The 16911-nt window shown below is 38.4% G+C and overlaps 1 protein-coding gene across 2 annotated transcripts in view; it reads left to right on the plus strand.

The window, feature by feature from the left end:
• RAD21 (RAD21 cohesin complex component) overlaps positions 1–14312 on the plus strand; it is a 28673-nt gene extending 14361 nt beyond the window's left edge. For both annotated transcript variants that reach the window (XM_036094683.2, XM_078072073.1), the window contains exons 5-14: positions 1658–1764; positions 2649–2855; positions 3316–3441; positions 3773–3895; positions 5604–5827; positions 7426–7585; positions 8016–8164; positions 10059–10208; positions 11877–11960; positions 12593–14312. In XM_036094683.2, the coding sequence (XP_035950576.1) occupies positions 1658–1764; positions 2649–2855; positions 3316–3441; positions 3773–3895; positions 5604–5827; positions 7426–7585; positions 8016–8164; positions 10059–10208; positions 11877–11960; positions 12593–12784 (1522 nt within the window). In that variant the 3' untranslated portion in view covers positions 12785–14312. The remainder of the gene's footprint in view (positions 1–1657; positions 1765–2648; positions 2856–3315; positions 3442–3772; positions 3896–5603; positions 5828–7425; positions 7586–8015; positions 8165–10058; positions 10209–11876; positions 11961–12592) is intronic.
• The last annotated feature ends 2599 nt before the right edge of the window (positions 14313–16911 follow it).

A 16911-nucleotide genomic window follows, 5' to 3' on the forward strand; every position in this document is an offset into this window, starting at 1 on the left:
GGCACCAAACATACAATTTTCCTTGGAATATTTTGTCATCAAGTTAATGTGAGGTTAAAATGCATATACTTTCAATTAGGATAGTGTATAAATGTGAAACATATAACCAAGAATTGTTACTTCTGTAAGAAAGTTGTATAGATACCAACTTTAACAAAGCTAAGATAGGAGAATTCTGATGTGATTAGGCCAAAGCTTGTGTAAACTAAACGGTTTTCCAGGTGTATGCTTTACATAATGGTATCAGTGAACATGAACTATTGCTTCATGATTTTTCTTTGGAGGTATATATTAAAGTCATTTACTGGTTATCATCTTTGCCACGCTATACTCAGCCACAATTTGTTTTTGTTTTTTTTCTGTTTTAATAAACATATGAGATAACTCTTTAAAGAGCAAGAAAAGGTCATTGTCATAACACACATTTAAGAAGGGAAAGTTTTACAGAGATGCTATAGCAGAATACTATAGTATGTTTCCCTTTTCTCAAGTCTTCAAAATTCAGCTGTCTTTACCATGACAGGGAATGTGCCTGTAACTTCCTGGGTGATTTAGTAGCACAACTGACAACCAAGAAACCCTCTACACCAAGCCCCATTTTTTGAGACAAACTTCTCTGCTTCTTAAAATGATCTATGACTCCTATTTATGATTTATTTTGATATGTGTGTGTGTATTAATGTAGATGCTATCTAGCTGCTTTCCTTTATTTTTTCCTCTTCTAATGTATTTTTAAAAAGTTTTCATCGTGGAAATTTAACCGCTAAAAAGTAGAAGGATTAGTATTAGGAACCCCATGTACTGATCAACCGGTTTCTTTAATTATGAATACGTTGCCAGTTTTATTTCATATGTATTTCCCCGACTCACCTTCCAACCCCCACTGGATTATTATAAAGAACAGATCTCTCACTTCCTCTGTAAATACTCAGTATCTCTTTTGAGGTAAGGAATTTTCTAAATCTATCCATAATAACATCCCACGTTTAAAATAAGTTATAATAATTCCTTAATGCAATATTCAATCAGCATTCAAATGTCCCCAGTTGACACATAGGCCTTTTTTTCTTCAGTTTGTTTAAGTTAGGGTCTCTCCAAATTCTCCAGACTGCATTTGGTTGATATGTCTCAGAAGCCTTTCATGCTTTTACTTGCCATTTGTTTCCTGAATAAACCTGGTCATTTGTTTTGAAGTATTCACATTCTGAATTTGGCCAATGATAATTCTATGTTGTTGCTTAATATTACATGTCTTTTATTTAATATTTTTAAACGATATGAGAGATTAATTTGTTAGAGGAAGAAACAGTCTCAGAAAAGCTGGGTAACTTCAGAGTTCATACCACGACCCTGATGAAAACCCATACCTCCCTAGACCGTTCAATTTCAAGTTTTTCCTCTGTATATTACCTAGGTAGTGATTCCAGCATATTCTCTTTTGCTTGCTGGTTATTGATGGTTTTTAAATCTAAATACAAACTAAATTCCAAATCATTGTTCAGATTCTTAAATTGTATTTAGTGTCAAATATTAAGTCTTATAAACCATGGTGACTTTTGTATGTATCTTTTTTCCTTGTAGAGAGAATTAGGATTTTTTTTTCCTTATACATTGCAGTGAGACTTGAGACTAAAATGTATTTGAAATTCTTTTAAAGTGACATCGATGTGGCCCAGCAGTTCAGCCTGAACCAGAGTAGAGTGGAAGAAATAACCATGAGAGAAGAAGTTGGGAACATCAGTATTCTACAAGAAAATGATTTTGGTAATAGAGAAACAAATCACTAGCCACTAGCTAATAATGTTAGAATTATGTTGCGGCACAACTAGCAAGTTGAAAAAGAAAACCCAGACATGTTACATTCATGATGACAGAAGGACAAAATTTCATCTCCTGCTTTTTCATCAAGAAAAGAATTTTCCTTCCTACCAGTATATTAAGCATCAATCATTTCCGTTTATGCATCAAACTTGAGTTCATTCTTTGCCTATTCCTGCTTCCCGTACAGTGATAGAACCTATATATGAATCTGTGTGAAAAGTCCCAACACTGAAGTAATGCCCATTTTTAAACTAATCACTTGGGAATAATTTAATTATGTACCTATTACTTTTTTTTTTTTTTTTTTGTGAGAGAGTGAGCTAGCATGAGGTGGGGCCGGTTTGGGGGCGGTGCAGAGGGAGAGGGAGAAGCAGAATCCCTGTTGATTACACAGGGCCGATCCCAGGACTGGGATCACAACCTGAGCCAAAGGCAGATGCTTAACCAACTGAGCCACCCAGGCACCCCATCTACTATTCTTGAATAGTGTTTAAAACAGGTGGCCAAATTCTTTTCTTGATGAAAACATATTATAACAAAGTTTTAAGTCTGAATGTTTATGCAACCTAATCTATAGACATATTTAAATTTACTTAACATATTTAGGATAACCTAAATTTGGGTCCTATGTTTGAATGTGCTAGTCATGCTCAGAATCAGTTTATGAAATATAGATGCTATAGGTTTAAAGTTGAAACTGGATGTTTTAATACTCAAAGGTTAATAAGGTTTCAGTTAGCAAATGTGACATTCCAGTTATAATCATTAGCTGTTTTCTTTTATAACAGTGATGTTTGTAACTTTTTTCAACTAATAAATTTGTTCAGGTGACTTTGGAATGGATGATCGTGAGATCATGAGAGAAGGAAGTGCTTTTGAGGATGATGACATGTTAGTGAGCACTAGCGCTTCTAACCTCCTGTTAGAGCCTGAACAGAGCACCAGCAATCTGAATGAGAAAATTAATCATTTAGAATATGAAGACCAATATAAAGATGACAATTTTGGAGAAGGAAATGATGGTGGTATATTAGGTAGGTGACAAAAGAAGGTGGTTATTCTAACATTTCTTTGTTCATTTGCGGTGTTTTAAAGCAGTCGCTAATTCTGGGTCGTAAGCAACTCGTTAGGTAGACGTGTGGACTGTGACTAGTTGATTTCATTCAGGGTCGCAAACTATAGCCTAAAAATGTTATAACAATACCTGATTTTGTTAAAGGTGCTTGTCTCAGAGTTTTAAGTTTTACTAGTTCTTAAACTGCTCTATTTGTGTTTGATACCTTAATAGTAAATGTTTTAAATGGAGATGTGAACTGGAAAATGGAATTTTTTTTCCTATACCGTTATACTTTTGTATGCTACCTTGAAGAGAAACAGATGCAAGTCAGATACAGATTTTTAAATTTGGTTCATTTTAATGTAATTTTATTTTCCCAGTGATTGGCAATTCTTTTAGCATTTCAAGTTGTAACTAAATTATGTTCCCTATTTCAGATGACAAACTTATAAGTAATAATGATGGTGGTATCTTTGATGACCCCCCGGCCCTGTCAGAGGCAGGTGTGATGTTGCCAGAACAGCCTGCACATGATGATATGGACGAGGATGAGAACGTATCAAGTAAGCATTTCCTGCTTGGTGTCATGGGCATGACTGTATGCAGCTAAAAAGGTATTTGATGTCGAAGACCACAAACTAAAAGTTCCAGCTTTTAAGGAATTACAAATCTCCTTAAAAACAGTGCTTATTGTTCTGATTCTCTTACATGATTAACCCTGCACCCCTCCCCTTTTTTTAGCTGCCCCTCTGGAGGGCCTCCTTCATAACTGGAAGTGTTTGGTATTGGTACCAGTGGGTTTCTTTCAGTTCTCAAAGGGATTTTTTTTTTCCCCATTTGTAGGAGATGTATTAAATACCCATGCCTTTTATGACCAAATTTCTGTTTTTATAGTGGGTGGGCCTGATAGTCCTGATTCAGTGGATCCTGTTGAACCAATGCCAACTATGACTGATCAGACAACACTTGTTCCAAATGAAGAAGAAGCCTTTGCTTTGGAACCTATTGATATCACTGGTGAGCAAACAGACTTTTGACTTAGAAAAATTCAGAACATAAGGTCTTAATTCTGGCTCTTCTTCTCTATTCTGTTACTCTTGTTTTAGATAGATAGCTAAGCTTCTTTCTTGTCAGTCTTGTATTATAGAATCTTCAGTTATAATCTAAGTATCTTAGAGAATACCTATAGAAGTTGCTCTGAAATATAAAAGTATAGAACTGAGTTTTTTGCTAACCTGTATCTTAGTCTTTTGGGGTTCCCAAAATGATAACAAGTCACATGTATAACAATTAGAAAACATTGCAAAGCATTTTACAGTGAAGTACAGATTGTTTCAAAGTTCTAGATTTTGTATAATAGTTGGGCTACAATCTGGGAAACCCTAAGAATTTTTTTTTTTAAACTGGAAATGTCATAGATTCTAAAATCAGTGTTGTATTTCTTTTAGACATAGCAAAACATATTGGGGGTGCTGCTTCTCAGTAAAGGAAGCAAGTTAAGATATGTAATTTGGATGTGAAACTAAAATTTCTAGATGGTTTATGGGTATACTTGTATTTCAGTTACACTTGAAATCAGAGTGTAATTCAATATATAGGTATTACTTTTAAGTAGAACAAGAGTAACTTATTTAGGTTTTCTCCTAGAATTTGATCACCAAAAATTGTGACTTGGGCTTCTCACTTACAAAGAGTGTTTGCTAGGCACCTACTCTGTTTAGAAACTAAAAATGTAACAATGAACAAGTCTTTATCCTCCTGGAACTTAAGTACTAATTAGTTGAGCATGGGTGAGTAAAATATGTACTGTATTAGTGCCAGATATTACAGAGAACTGTAAATGAGGCAGGATGGTGGATGCATTGCACTGTTTAAAATAGGATGATCAGGCTTTGCCGGCTGTTTTAATAACTTTTGACTTTCAAAGAGAAGGAAGGGAACTTAGTAGCTGGAGGATAGGGGTTGGACAGAGCCTGTCACTGAATAACATCTTTACCTAAAATTTTATGCAGAAAAATCTTTGGGCATGTAACATTTCTGACAGGATGAAATCTTGAACTTATCTGTATCTTAAGAAATTGAGATAATGCTACCTACTTTGCAGTTTTAGTAAGGATTAGAAATGAATATACAATAAGTAACTAGGATGGAGTTCCAGGTCCATCTGACTGGGTGTGGACTTTTTTTTTTTTTCCATTTAATCAATCTGTTTGTACAACTGCCATATATGAATTTTAACTTTTCCACTAAAAATAGTAATTGCAGCCATTTACGGAGAACTTAAGTATTTTACAGCTCCTAAAAGTGGTTGGCCATATTTGAAAAGAGGAAATAAAGAGATAAGATAAAGTTAACTTTTCTTAATGGTCACTAAGGTGTAATAGTAAGTCGTAAAACCCAGGACTTGAGCCTAATCTGAATCAAGGGTGAGATGTTTCATATTTACAGTACATGGGCAAAACATAATGGCTTTTGCATTACTTTACTCATTTTTGCCCAAAGTCTGTATATATTCATTAATTCAGATTTTTATTGAGCACCTATTGCATGCCAGCCTCTATTCTATGTGGAACTGCAGAAACATCTGTTAAAACGGACTCTGCCTTCTTGAGGCTTTTCTGCCAGGTATATAGAAAAGCAGGGATGCAATGAGACCAAGTCTGGTAGCTCTGTGTTTCATGATGGCCTCACAGGAAAATGACCTTATTTTCTTCTATCATTCCAGTCAAAGAAACAAAAGCCAAGAGGAAGAGGAAGCTGATTGTTGACAGTGTCAAAGAGTTGGATAGTAAGACGATTAGAGCCCAACTTAGTGATTATTCTGATATTGTTACTACTTTGGATCTGGCACCACCCACCAAGAAATTAATGATGTGGAAAGAGACAGGGGGAGTGGAAAAACTCTTCTCCTTACCTGCTCAGCCTTTATGGAATAATAGACTACTGAAGGTAATATAGTTTGCAGAATTTTTTATCCTGTATATATTTGGCCATTTTTAAAAATTTTTGAAACCTTTGACCTTTTTGATCAGATATTTTCAACTGTATGGCACCTTTTTTTACTTAAGTCACAATATAGTGAACATAACCTGATCTGAAAGATCCTGCTGATACCTGTATTTCTCAAAGATGTAGAAGGAGGGATGCCTGGGTGGCTCAGTCAGTTAAGTGTCTGCCTTTGGCTCAGGTCATGATTCCAGGGTCCTGGGATCGAGTTCCACATCGGGCTCCCTACTCAGTGGGGAGTCTGCTTCTCCCTCTGCCTGCCACTCCCCCGGCTTGTGCTCTCACTCTGATAAAATTAAAAAAATATATATAGAAGGAATTTTTTCTATACTAAAAAGCCATTGAGGTTTTTAATACTAGTTCTCCCTTTTCATCCTCTTTATAATAAATTACTGTTCTTTTGCCTTAGTGTACACTGTGCTTCAAGTCTGCAGTCTTTAGATCTTGCTTTGTAGCTAAACCATGGAGTGGTTCTCCTTTTCCCACAATAAAGAATTCTCTGGCTTTATGAGAATTATTTTCACCCATAAGCCCTTTTCTGCTCATTTTAAGTTCCAAACTATTCCAAAACAAGGTTCTGAAGTGAAGAACTCAGAGTAAAGCAGTGCTATGAGACTGTTATTCTAAAGTTGAAATATGCATAGAACCAGTTGATTCTACTATAGATTTTACTATTTATCTGAAGAACAATCATATAATCATTTGGAAGAAAGTCCTTAAAATATTTCTTTGACTCACTGGTCTCATTATTAGAAATTTTCCTAAGGAAGTAATTCAAAATACAGAAAAAGCCAGTTCTGTGAGGATATTCATTACATTGTTTGCAATTAAACTAAAAAAAAAATATTGAAAAATGGTTCCAATGTGATGTATACACACATATATGCATGTATCTCCACTCAGTGGAATATTACACAGTCATTAAAATTTGTGATAGTTAATAAGATTTCCATATTATTGGGCGCCTGGGTGGCTCAGTCGTTAAGCGTCTGCCTTCGGCTCAGGTCATGATCCCAGGGTCCTGGGATCGAGCCCCGCATCGGGCTCCCTGCTCTGCCGGAAGCCTGCTTCTCCCTCTCCCCCTGCTTGTGTTCCCTCTCTCGCTGTGTCTCTCTCTGTCAAATAAATAAATAAAATCTTTAAAAAAAAAAAAAAAAAAAAAAAAAAGATTTCCATATTATTAAGTGAAAAAAACATGTAAAACTACCTGGTATGATTCCATTAGATACAGTTTTAAGTGTGTAAATATGAAAATAAACTGCAGGAAAATTTAAAATTTTAGTGTTATCTCCAAGTTACAAGACTGGATAATTTCATTTGACTTTTAAAATTGCTGCACTTAAAATCAAATATCCTATATTTAAAAATATATTAAGATGTAATGAAGTGTGGATCTAACATTAAGTAGAAATCACGCTGAATTATATATACACTGATTACAACTGTATGAAAACGTACTTAATGGAAAATAGAAATGTCAGTGGTAAATTTTTAATGTGATTTATAATTGAGATTTTTCTTAATTTTTTTTTTTTTTATAGCTCTTTACCCGCTGTCTTACACCGCTAGTACCAGAAGATCTTAGAAAAAGGAGGAAAGGAGGAGAGGCTGATAATTTGGATGAATTCCTCAAAGAATTTGAAAATCCGGAGGTTCCCAGAGAGGATCAGCAGCAGCAGCACCAGCAGCGTGATGTTATCGGTGCGTTCTGTTGTAATAGTTCCTTGATGAAGTTTACATGCACATTTGGTTTAAGATTTACCTGTATATTGCCAGAGTAAGAGAAATCAGGAACAAAGGAGTATACTCAAATTTTTGGACAGGGAAGTACATTTGATTGGTTTGTTAAATAGGAAGCTTTCTGTTTTTGTAACGGTTTAAAGTTTAGGACTGGGTGTGAGTAATCTTCTGCTAAGAGGGTTATCCTGCATTAGATTTACAGGTGGTAGAATTTTGCCCTTTCCCATCTTTATGTGTATTGTTACTGAGTAATCTTTGCAGAGGTAAAATTTTTATTTGGCCTTCCTCGTTAGAGAAAGTACTTTTGTCTTAATGCATTGTATTAAAGTAAATTCTGAAATATTGTTAAAGACTGTATAATTCACATCTCCTCTTCTATGACCAATTGCAGATGAGCCCATTTTGGAAGAGCCAAGCCGCCTCCAGGAGTCAGTGATGGAGACCAGCAGAACAAACTTGGATGAGTCAGCCATGCCTCCACCACCTCCTCAGGGAGTCAAGCGAAAAGCAGGACAAATTGACCCAGAGCCTGTGATCCCTGTAAGTAAGCACATCAGTTGTCAAGGAGCCCTTTTGAAATATTTTGGTTGAGGAAAAAAATGACAAGGAATAGGTCCAGAGAGAAAGAATTGGCAGCCAAGGATGTGAACACAGGTGAGCACTAAGTGAGAGAAAATATTCCAGTTTCAGCCTTCCTGACTCTTCTTAAGGTAGTCTTGTTTCAGAGTGGCCTAATGTGACCATCCTTGGCTAATGTGGAATCTTTGACTCTAAACTTGGTTCCAGTTTAGTTCAGGGTGAATCTGACAATTCTAGATTAAAGATGAAAAACAATATAAGGAACCTGGTAAATTCTTCAAGTATGTCATGAGTAAAGTGCACACAGACTGTCAAACTTAACACCTCGTTCCTTAAATTTCGGTTTTCTTTGTCAGCAAGATTGAACATTTTTTTCTCCAGTTTTAATGAGATATTATTGACATACAACATCATACTAGTTTACGGTATTGTGGAATCATTTCACAACACGTATGTGTATAACATCTGTCACCTACATAATTACATTTTTTTTCTTGTCCTGAGAACTTTTAAGATCTACTCTTAGCAACTTTCAAGTATATGATATAGTATTAACTATAATCACCATACTGTGTATTAGATCCCTAGAACTTATAAGTGGAAATATCTTTCTAACCCCTAGTACTACCGTTGCACTCTGCTTTTATGAGTTGCGTTTTTTAGATTCTACATACAAGTGAGATCATATATATTTGTCTTCCTCTTACTTCACTTAGTATAATGCCTTCCAAGTCTATCCATGTGGTCCCACTTGCTTATTTTTTGCTTTTAAAAATTGCCTTTGCTGTCAAATCCAAAAATCATTGCCAATACCTATTTTGAGGAGCTTACCTGTCCTATGTTTTCTTCTTGTAGTTTATGGTTTCAGGTCTTACATTCAAGTCTTTAATCCATTTTTGGTTTCTGTTCATGTATGGTGTAAGATAGTGGTCCAGTTTTCCCAGAACCATTATTGAAATAAGATTTCCCCATTGCATGGGTTGACTCCTCAGCTCTCTATTCTGTTGCAGGTTCCTGCAACATGAGACGGTTTTAGGCTACCTTACTAAATAATCAGAATATACTCGTCAAATTGCTTAAAAAAAAAAAAAAAAATCGGGCCTCTTCATGCAGGCACTCTACCATTAAGTTCATTTAGGGTAGGAGAACCAAACTGTAAAGGAAGTAAGGTCTAGTGTAAGGCTTCCCAGTCTTAAATTTCTAGAATAAATTAACCTTGGACTTTTGGTTCAGCCTCCATCAAGAAGTACTGGCAGAAGATTCCTCTGGAATCTTAAGAACTATTTTTCTGTGCCCTCTGGTGGTGGAGTTGTCCAAAATAGCATCTTTCTGTATGAGCTCAGGAATGGGGGGTGGGGACGGGTAAGAAGTGGGTTACTCTAGTACTACGGTCCTGGAAGAAGTTGTTTTTAACATTCTCAGCTGTTATTCAAGAGATAGACTCAGAAAAATGGTCTCCTCATTCCTATTATTTGCTGCCATAAGAGCTCCTAGGCTCTTATTTAGAGCCCAAGCTTAGTTGTAATAGCCTTAAGACAATTTCATGCAGTAACAGTTGACAGTACAAGCTATTTAATGTTAATAAATGCATTGCATTAGTGGGCAGTTCTGTTTTGTGTGGTTTTTCCTAAAATGCTACTACAGAAAGTTTTGGGGTTTTTTTTCCTGTTCATAGTTTTTCTTGTGATTTACAAATTTCTCACATAGACTTTATAACTATTTGGTTCCTAAAAAGTATAAGGACAAAACACTTTTGTTAATTTCTTCCGTTAAAGCTTTGTAAGAACAAGATATAATCAACTTTTGATTGTGGGGAATGGCAGTATGACCCCAGTATTTCTTCTCTTGCTTTAAGCCCCAGCAGGTAGAGCAGGTGGAAATACCCCCTGTAGAGCTGCCCCCTGAGGAGCCTCCAAATATCTGTCAGTTAATTCCGGAGTTAGAACTTCTACCAGAGAAAGAGAAGGAGAAAGAGAAGGAGAAAGAAGATGATGAAGAGGAGGAGGTAAGGAAACACTGGCAAAGAGACTTCATGAATAAATCCCATCCCAGATTTAGTACAGATCTTCAGCCTGCTCTCTTAGTGGAGCCAAGGTAACTGATGTTGAGCATAACAGTGATGAAAAATGTTCAGAAACAAAATTTAACCAAATTCTTAATTTAGATCATTGTTAACATCAAATTTTATGCTGTGCTTTAACTCATTGGCTCCCTTGTGGGCTTTTGAAGGACATAGGACCGACCGCCCTTTCACTGATTTCTTGGTTGACTTCTAAATTGATTGTAGCTAGTTTTATTATCTTGTGGCCAATTTTTACTGCTTTTAGCATCTGCCTCTGGTATGACATCTCTGTGGCCTGGAAATCTGATAACCTTTGTCCATTGGTAGGAGGTTTGTTTTCATTAACTGGGGTGAGATGAGACTTGGCTAAAATAGATTGAGTAAAGGTTTGAATGGCTTTTATTTTTTGAAAAGTAAAGGCACTTTAGCAATGGATTTCCTTTTCGGGGCCCTTATTTGGCTGTTCAAGGTCTTCCCCCCCCCCCCCCCCTTTTCTGGATCTTTGTTTAAATGTAAAATAAAAACCTTGAAATTTCATCTTCTAGGAAGCAATGAAGCTTTTTAAAATTCTTCTAAGGCTAAAGGTTAGGGACTGGGTACATACAATAAATTACAAATACAAATGGATACTAATGAAAATGTCAACTATAGATTTTACAACCATTTAGTGCTGGAGTGCTATGGTTTTTTAAAGTCAAAATTCAGCCCCAGAGCTACTCTAGTCTAAGGTATGCCGTTATCTCAGACTTAGTGTTGAATCAGTATTTAAAATTGTGCTTTCTATTATGTATGAAGTCCTTACAACTCCTGGCTCTTTGAAGCATGGTATGTAGTTCCAGCATAGCATGGAAGCATCTCAGCTGTTGCTCTATGCCAACTTCAAGAGTTTAGAAAGTCATTTAGAAGGCAAGTCCTGTAGGGAGCTGGGCAGCTCAAGTAAAATCAAGTATTATGGATTATAGCCCATTTCTTAAAAAAAAAAAAAAATTTATTTACTTGACAGAGAGGTGGGGGGAGCAACAGAGGGAGGGAGCCCGAGTGGGGCTTGATCCCACATGACCTGAGCCAAAGGCAGGCATGCTTAATTGTGCCATCCACACCCCATTTCTCTTAAAACACTGTATAGACCAGTACTACTTACTCATCTGCTAATCTGTGCTCTTTGGTACTGGTTCACAATGAGATTGGGATCTGCCAGAATGTAAATGACCTAGAAAATCATGCTACTGAAAAAATACATTCAGTTGAAATAAGCAGTGTGCTTAGTGGCATAGTTGATTTATATCCAACACAACTGTCTTAACAGGGGCCAATCAGTAACCAGTCTCACCAGCCAGCAGTAGTCCAGGGGCCATGTGGTGTAGACCACATCCTTAATAGACCAGTATAGAATCATATATTCAGCCAAATGTTTACTTGCAGATACGGAAGACTTTCTTCTGTAATTTAAGAAAGACAAGCTTCAAAGTTCATACTAAGCGCTAAGAGATTTATAATTTTCTGTTACTCAGAATACACAATTTAAATTAAAACTTTCAGGACATAAGGAAATAGTTCATTTTGCAGTAGACCACTTTTGTCAGCTTTTTTGTGTGTTGGGGCCATTTTCAGGATGAAGATGCTTCCGGAGGTGATCAGGATCAAGAAGAAAGAAGATGGAACAAAAGGACTCAGCAGATGCTTCATGGGCTTCAGGTAAGTACACCAGTCCTGACTGAGACTTGAGCAAAGACTTGGCATTGCTCCCTTAAAAAAATAGCAACAGGCTCGGACCGGAAAGCCTACTTTTCTAGCACTATGTATTTTAATACATAAATTGTTAGGCCCAGAGTAAGCCTGGAGAGCATCCAGGTGAACACTTCCCTATAGTTATGCTGCAAAGGGAAGCTGGGGTGGTGGTTTATAGAACGCCTTTCTGTGTCTACATCTTCTTGGTTTTCATTGAACATATTTAATGTGTTGAACCATTAAATTTGTTGAGTCAGATACAGATGAGATATTTTGAGCATCTGTGAAATACCAGGCAAGTTGCTCAAGGTTTCCCAAAATAGAGTCAAAGGATAGTTGGATTTTAAAAATAAGTTGAAATTTTAGGGACTGTATATGTTCAGTTTTACTATTGTATCACATTTGTTGGAAGGACTTTTGATTTTAGATATACCATAATATACTTTGCCCCATTACCTTCACTCAGACTCTTCAAAAAAGTCCACTCCCAGCAGAATATACAGTATACTTTTTCTGGTACCCAAAATTGGCACCCTTTTTAAATTACCACTTTACTGTGAGATTACTTTGATTTAATTCTTCCTTTGGTTTTATTTCAGCGAGCTCTTGCTAAAACTGGAGCTGAATCCATCAGTTTGCTTGAGTTATGTCGAAACACAAACAGAAAGCAAGCTGCAGCAAAGTTCTACAGCTTCTTGGTTCTTAAAAAGCAACAAGCTATTGAGCTGACGCAGGAAGAACCATACAGTGACATCATTGCAACACCTGGACCAAGGTTCCACATTATTTGAGCAGCTAGAAGCATTATAGCTAGTGTTCATTTCACTAGTGTATACAAATTGCCCCCATGTGTAGGGCACACAAAACCCTTTGAGAAAATTTAGATTTTTGTCTGTACAAAGTCTGCCTTTTTCTTCATTTTTTTTTCCCCCCGGTATTTTATCAATTTCATCTTTAAGGGAAATTGCTTCAATGGGTGTGTTTGTGTTCTGATGGAGAAAACAAGCACACCCAAGGACCCAGAAGATCATTTTAACAGTTCAGAACAGATGTGTGCAATATTGGCGCATGTAATGAAAGTCAGGATTTTTATCTTAGTTCTCCCTCACCACATTGGAAAGGAAAACCTGTCAGGAAAAAAAAAAAATGCCTGACGATTTAATTAAAAACGATGCTGTGAGCCTTTGAGAGAAAGAAGTTGTCTTTTCCCACTAGTAACACTGGCAGTCTTGTTAACGGCTGTGTTTGGGGATGGGGCCTAAAACAGATGTCCTCTTGAGATACTATTTTAAAGTGTAATTCTGTAATGACCAAGAGGGTGTGTGAAACTGTGCTGTAACTCAACCCCTTCAGCTACAAAATGATAGGACTTGGTTTAAAGTGTTCTTTTGTAAGTCATTCCATTTGAAACTTTTTAATGAACCTGACTATCCTAAAATCTGTTGTTTTAGTGAGGCTCTAAAATGAGCAGAAGTAGACTTTTTAGAGTAGAATATAAAAACGTTTATAACTTTCCAGAAGCTCTAAATCAAAGTTTTAAAAAGATGTTTGGATATATTTGAGTACTCAGATCATGAAAATAGAAATTGCTATGCCAACTAAAAGGACAGACTGATGGGAAATTACACACCTGGTTGACTTAACCCTTAAGCAGACAGTGCTGTTAATAACTAATGGCTTCTCTGGTATTTATTATAAGTGTTAGTACTGATATTTTCCCAATGCTGCACACTCCTGTGTTTGGAACTTTATTTTAATGGCTTTGCAACAGAAATCCTATATCCGGTTTCCTATAATTTAAGAAAAGCATCCAAATAAAGGCTTTATTATTAACAGACCAGATAGCACCAGAAATTATGTGACTGTTATGATTATCAGAACATGTCTTAACTTTTTAGGGCAAAATTACTCACACTGAAAGTTCTAGCTTAAGTGTTGGCACTTTTGTGGAAAAAAAATCACTTTTGAAACTCAGACTTCAGTGTATACCCAGTAATTTTAAATTATGTGAAATGTTTTAAATTAGTGAACTCGTAATTACTGTTTTGATGATTCAGTTTCTTGAGAATGGTAAGTGTATAAAAATTGCTATTGCAGCTTTATTTTCAATATGTGCCTGTAAACCATGGATTTTTCTCCCTTTGTAAAAAGTCATTTGTAGATAATTGAATGTTTGATTATAGAAAGGTCATTAGTTTCTTGTTAACACATTTTGTTAGTCTGGTTTTGTTGCTTACCAGGTTTAATATTGTTCTTGAAAATAGTTGATGCTATGTTATGTATAACTTTTCTAATAAAAGTTGTGGTATAAGCTGTAAATTTTGGAGTAGATTAGCTGTTTGATGATGTTCCCCCAGGAAAATGTTAATTAGGCCTCATCTGTTGTTTGCCTTATTTAGAATAATTGTCCATACAAATAGTAGATGAATTGTTAAAAAAAAAAAAAAAAAAAAGACTAGTGTGTCTTTAAAAGAAGAGCCATGTGATCTGAAACTTTGATAGTATGTTCTAATACACATCATCAACGTTACAGATCTAAGATTAAAATGGAAGTAACAAATGGAAGTAACAAATGGCTTGTCCTGAGGAATCTGGGGGGCACAGATCTATCCCTGTAACTGCTGAGTACCTACAAATTGTGACATGCCTGTCAGTGTACGCTAGTGGGCGTGTACTGGAGATTTCCTGGGTCCATCGGAGAAGCCTGCTGCAAGCCAGAGCAGTCAGTAACATGGAGTGTACCTTCCTGTGCATTCGAGCCTTATCCTGCTCCCAGCCGTGAGCTTTAAGACACTTAAGACTCTATGCTTAGGATACAGCAAGGCTTCTGGGATGCCTGGGTGGCTCAGTAGGTTAAGCGTCTGCCTTCGGCTCAGGTCATGATCCCAGTTGTCCTGGGATCAAGTCCCGTACTGGGCTTCTTGCTCAGCGGGGAGCATACTTTTCCCTCTGCCTGCTGCTCCCCCCTGCTTGTGCTCTCTCTCTCTGCTAAATAAAATCTTTGAAAAATGATAGAGCAGGGGCACCTGGGTGGCTCAGATGGTTAAGTGTCTGCCTTCGGCTCAGGTCATGATCCCAGGGTCCCGGGATCGAGTCCCGCATCGGGCTTCCTGCTAGGCGGGGAGCCGGCTTCTCCCTCTGCCTCTGCCTGTCTGTCTCTCTGACTCTCATGAATAAATAAAATATTTAAAAAAAAAAATGATAGAGCAAGGCTTCAACCATCAATAGCTTAATGCTGTTTGTAATAGGAAAACCAGTGTTTACTAAGCACCAGTTATACTCAAACCCAAAGATTCTTTGAGGCCCACCCACCTGTGGTAAAACAGGGAGAAACTATAATCTAATATGAAAGTGATAGGAGCCCAGAATATAGCATGCCAAAGTATCTAGGGAGTAGTCCAGAAAAGATTCTCAGAAGATGGAAAATAACTTCGATTCATGGTCCAAGATGGCAATGTAGAGAGATCCTGAACTCACCTCCTTCAGGAACACCAAATCTATACCTACTTTCAGGATAATTCCTCCTGAAGAACTGAGGGCTGACTAAACACCTGCACAACAAGAGAGACCATACATGGAAGCAGGAGATGGACACAAGATAACGGAATCCCCATGTCATGATGCTGTGAACTGTGGTGGGGAGGGATAGTACTGAGGGACTGAGCAGATCTGCCCTGGGGCACAGAAAAGGAGCCCTGGTTTAAAATGACAACTAGTATATAAAAGATCCAGCCCTAGAACCTTGCCAAATGATGGAAGAGGCTCTGGAACTCTCTCTAGGTCCCAGGGTACATTCCCCGTCCACCTTGATAGACAGGAGAACGTTCCTGGCACTTTAGCCGGCCAGTTACCTCGGTGAGCCCTAGGAGCCTAGCCCATGCCAGTCCTGGATGTCCTGGATGTCCTGGAGCACAGAAAAAGCTGTAATTTCAGAGAAACTAGAAAATAAAAGCAGCAGCCCTAGAACTCCACTGAACAGCAGGGGAGTTGCTGGAACTCTCAAGTCAGGTTGGCAAGCACCATGGTTTACATTCCCCCAACACTGATAGGGTGGTCGGGAAGTAGGGTCTGGGTGCCCTAGCCAGCTTACACCTCAATGAGCCCGGGGCCCCCTAGTCCACACCAAACCCCCCCCCCCCACGCCATCCCACCAACACAGCCCAAGGGTAGCACACATCAGGACACTCCTGGTCATGACTTTGGCTGCAGACAGCTTGCTGGGGAACCCCCACACAGAGTACTCTGGGACCTCCCAGTTCACTCCAGCTGCCTCACCAGGTTGCCCCCCGTGCACAGCACCTCAGGAACCCCCAGCCCATACCCACCTTGATTCCAGCCACCCTGCCAGGGTGCCCCCTGTGCAGAACACCCCAGCCTCAGCTCCAGTGGCCCCACCATGGCACTCCCTGCACTGAGGATCCCAGGACACGCCAGCTTGCACCCACTTCAGCTTCAGCTGTCCTTCCAGGACATCCTCTGCACAGAGAGACCCAGGATCACCCTGGCTCATGCCCTCTTCAGCTATATCATGCCAGGGTGCCCCCTGTACAGAGGACCTTTAAGCCCCCTGGCCCATGCCTCACCTCAACTCCAGCCACACTGCAAAGGCACCCTCTGCACAGAGAACCCCGGAGAACTCTGGCTTCCACCCACTTGAGCTTCAGCTAGCCTGCCAATGTGCCCTTTGCACATAGAGCCTTGGGCCCCTCAGCTAGTACCCACTTCAGCTTTAGCCGTCCTACCAGGGGCTCTTCTGTGCAGAGAGCTGAAACTCCCCGGCTTGAACACATTTAAGCTTCAGCTGTCCTGCCAGAGCATATACTAAGCAGAGTGCCTCAGGACCAGTCCAGCCCATGCCCACTTAAGCTCCAGCCATCCCCCCTAGGGCAGCCCCAGCACAGAGTGCCCCAAGACTCAG

The sequence above is a fragment of the Halichoerus grypus genome, chromosome 5 (assembly GCF_964656455.1).
Source record: "Halichoerus grypus chromosome 5, mHalGry1.hap1.1, whole genome shotgun sequence".
Lineage (NCBI taxonomy): Eukaryota > Metazoa > Chordata > Mammalia > Carnivora > Phocidae > Halichoerus > Halichoerus grypus.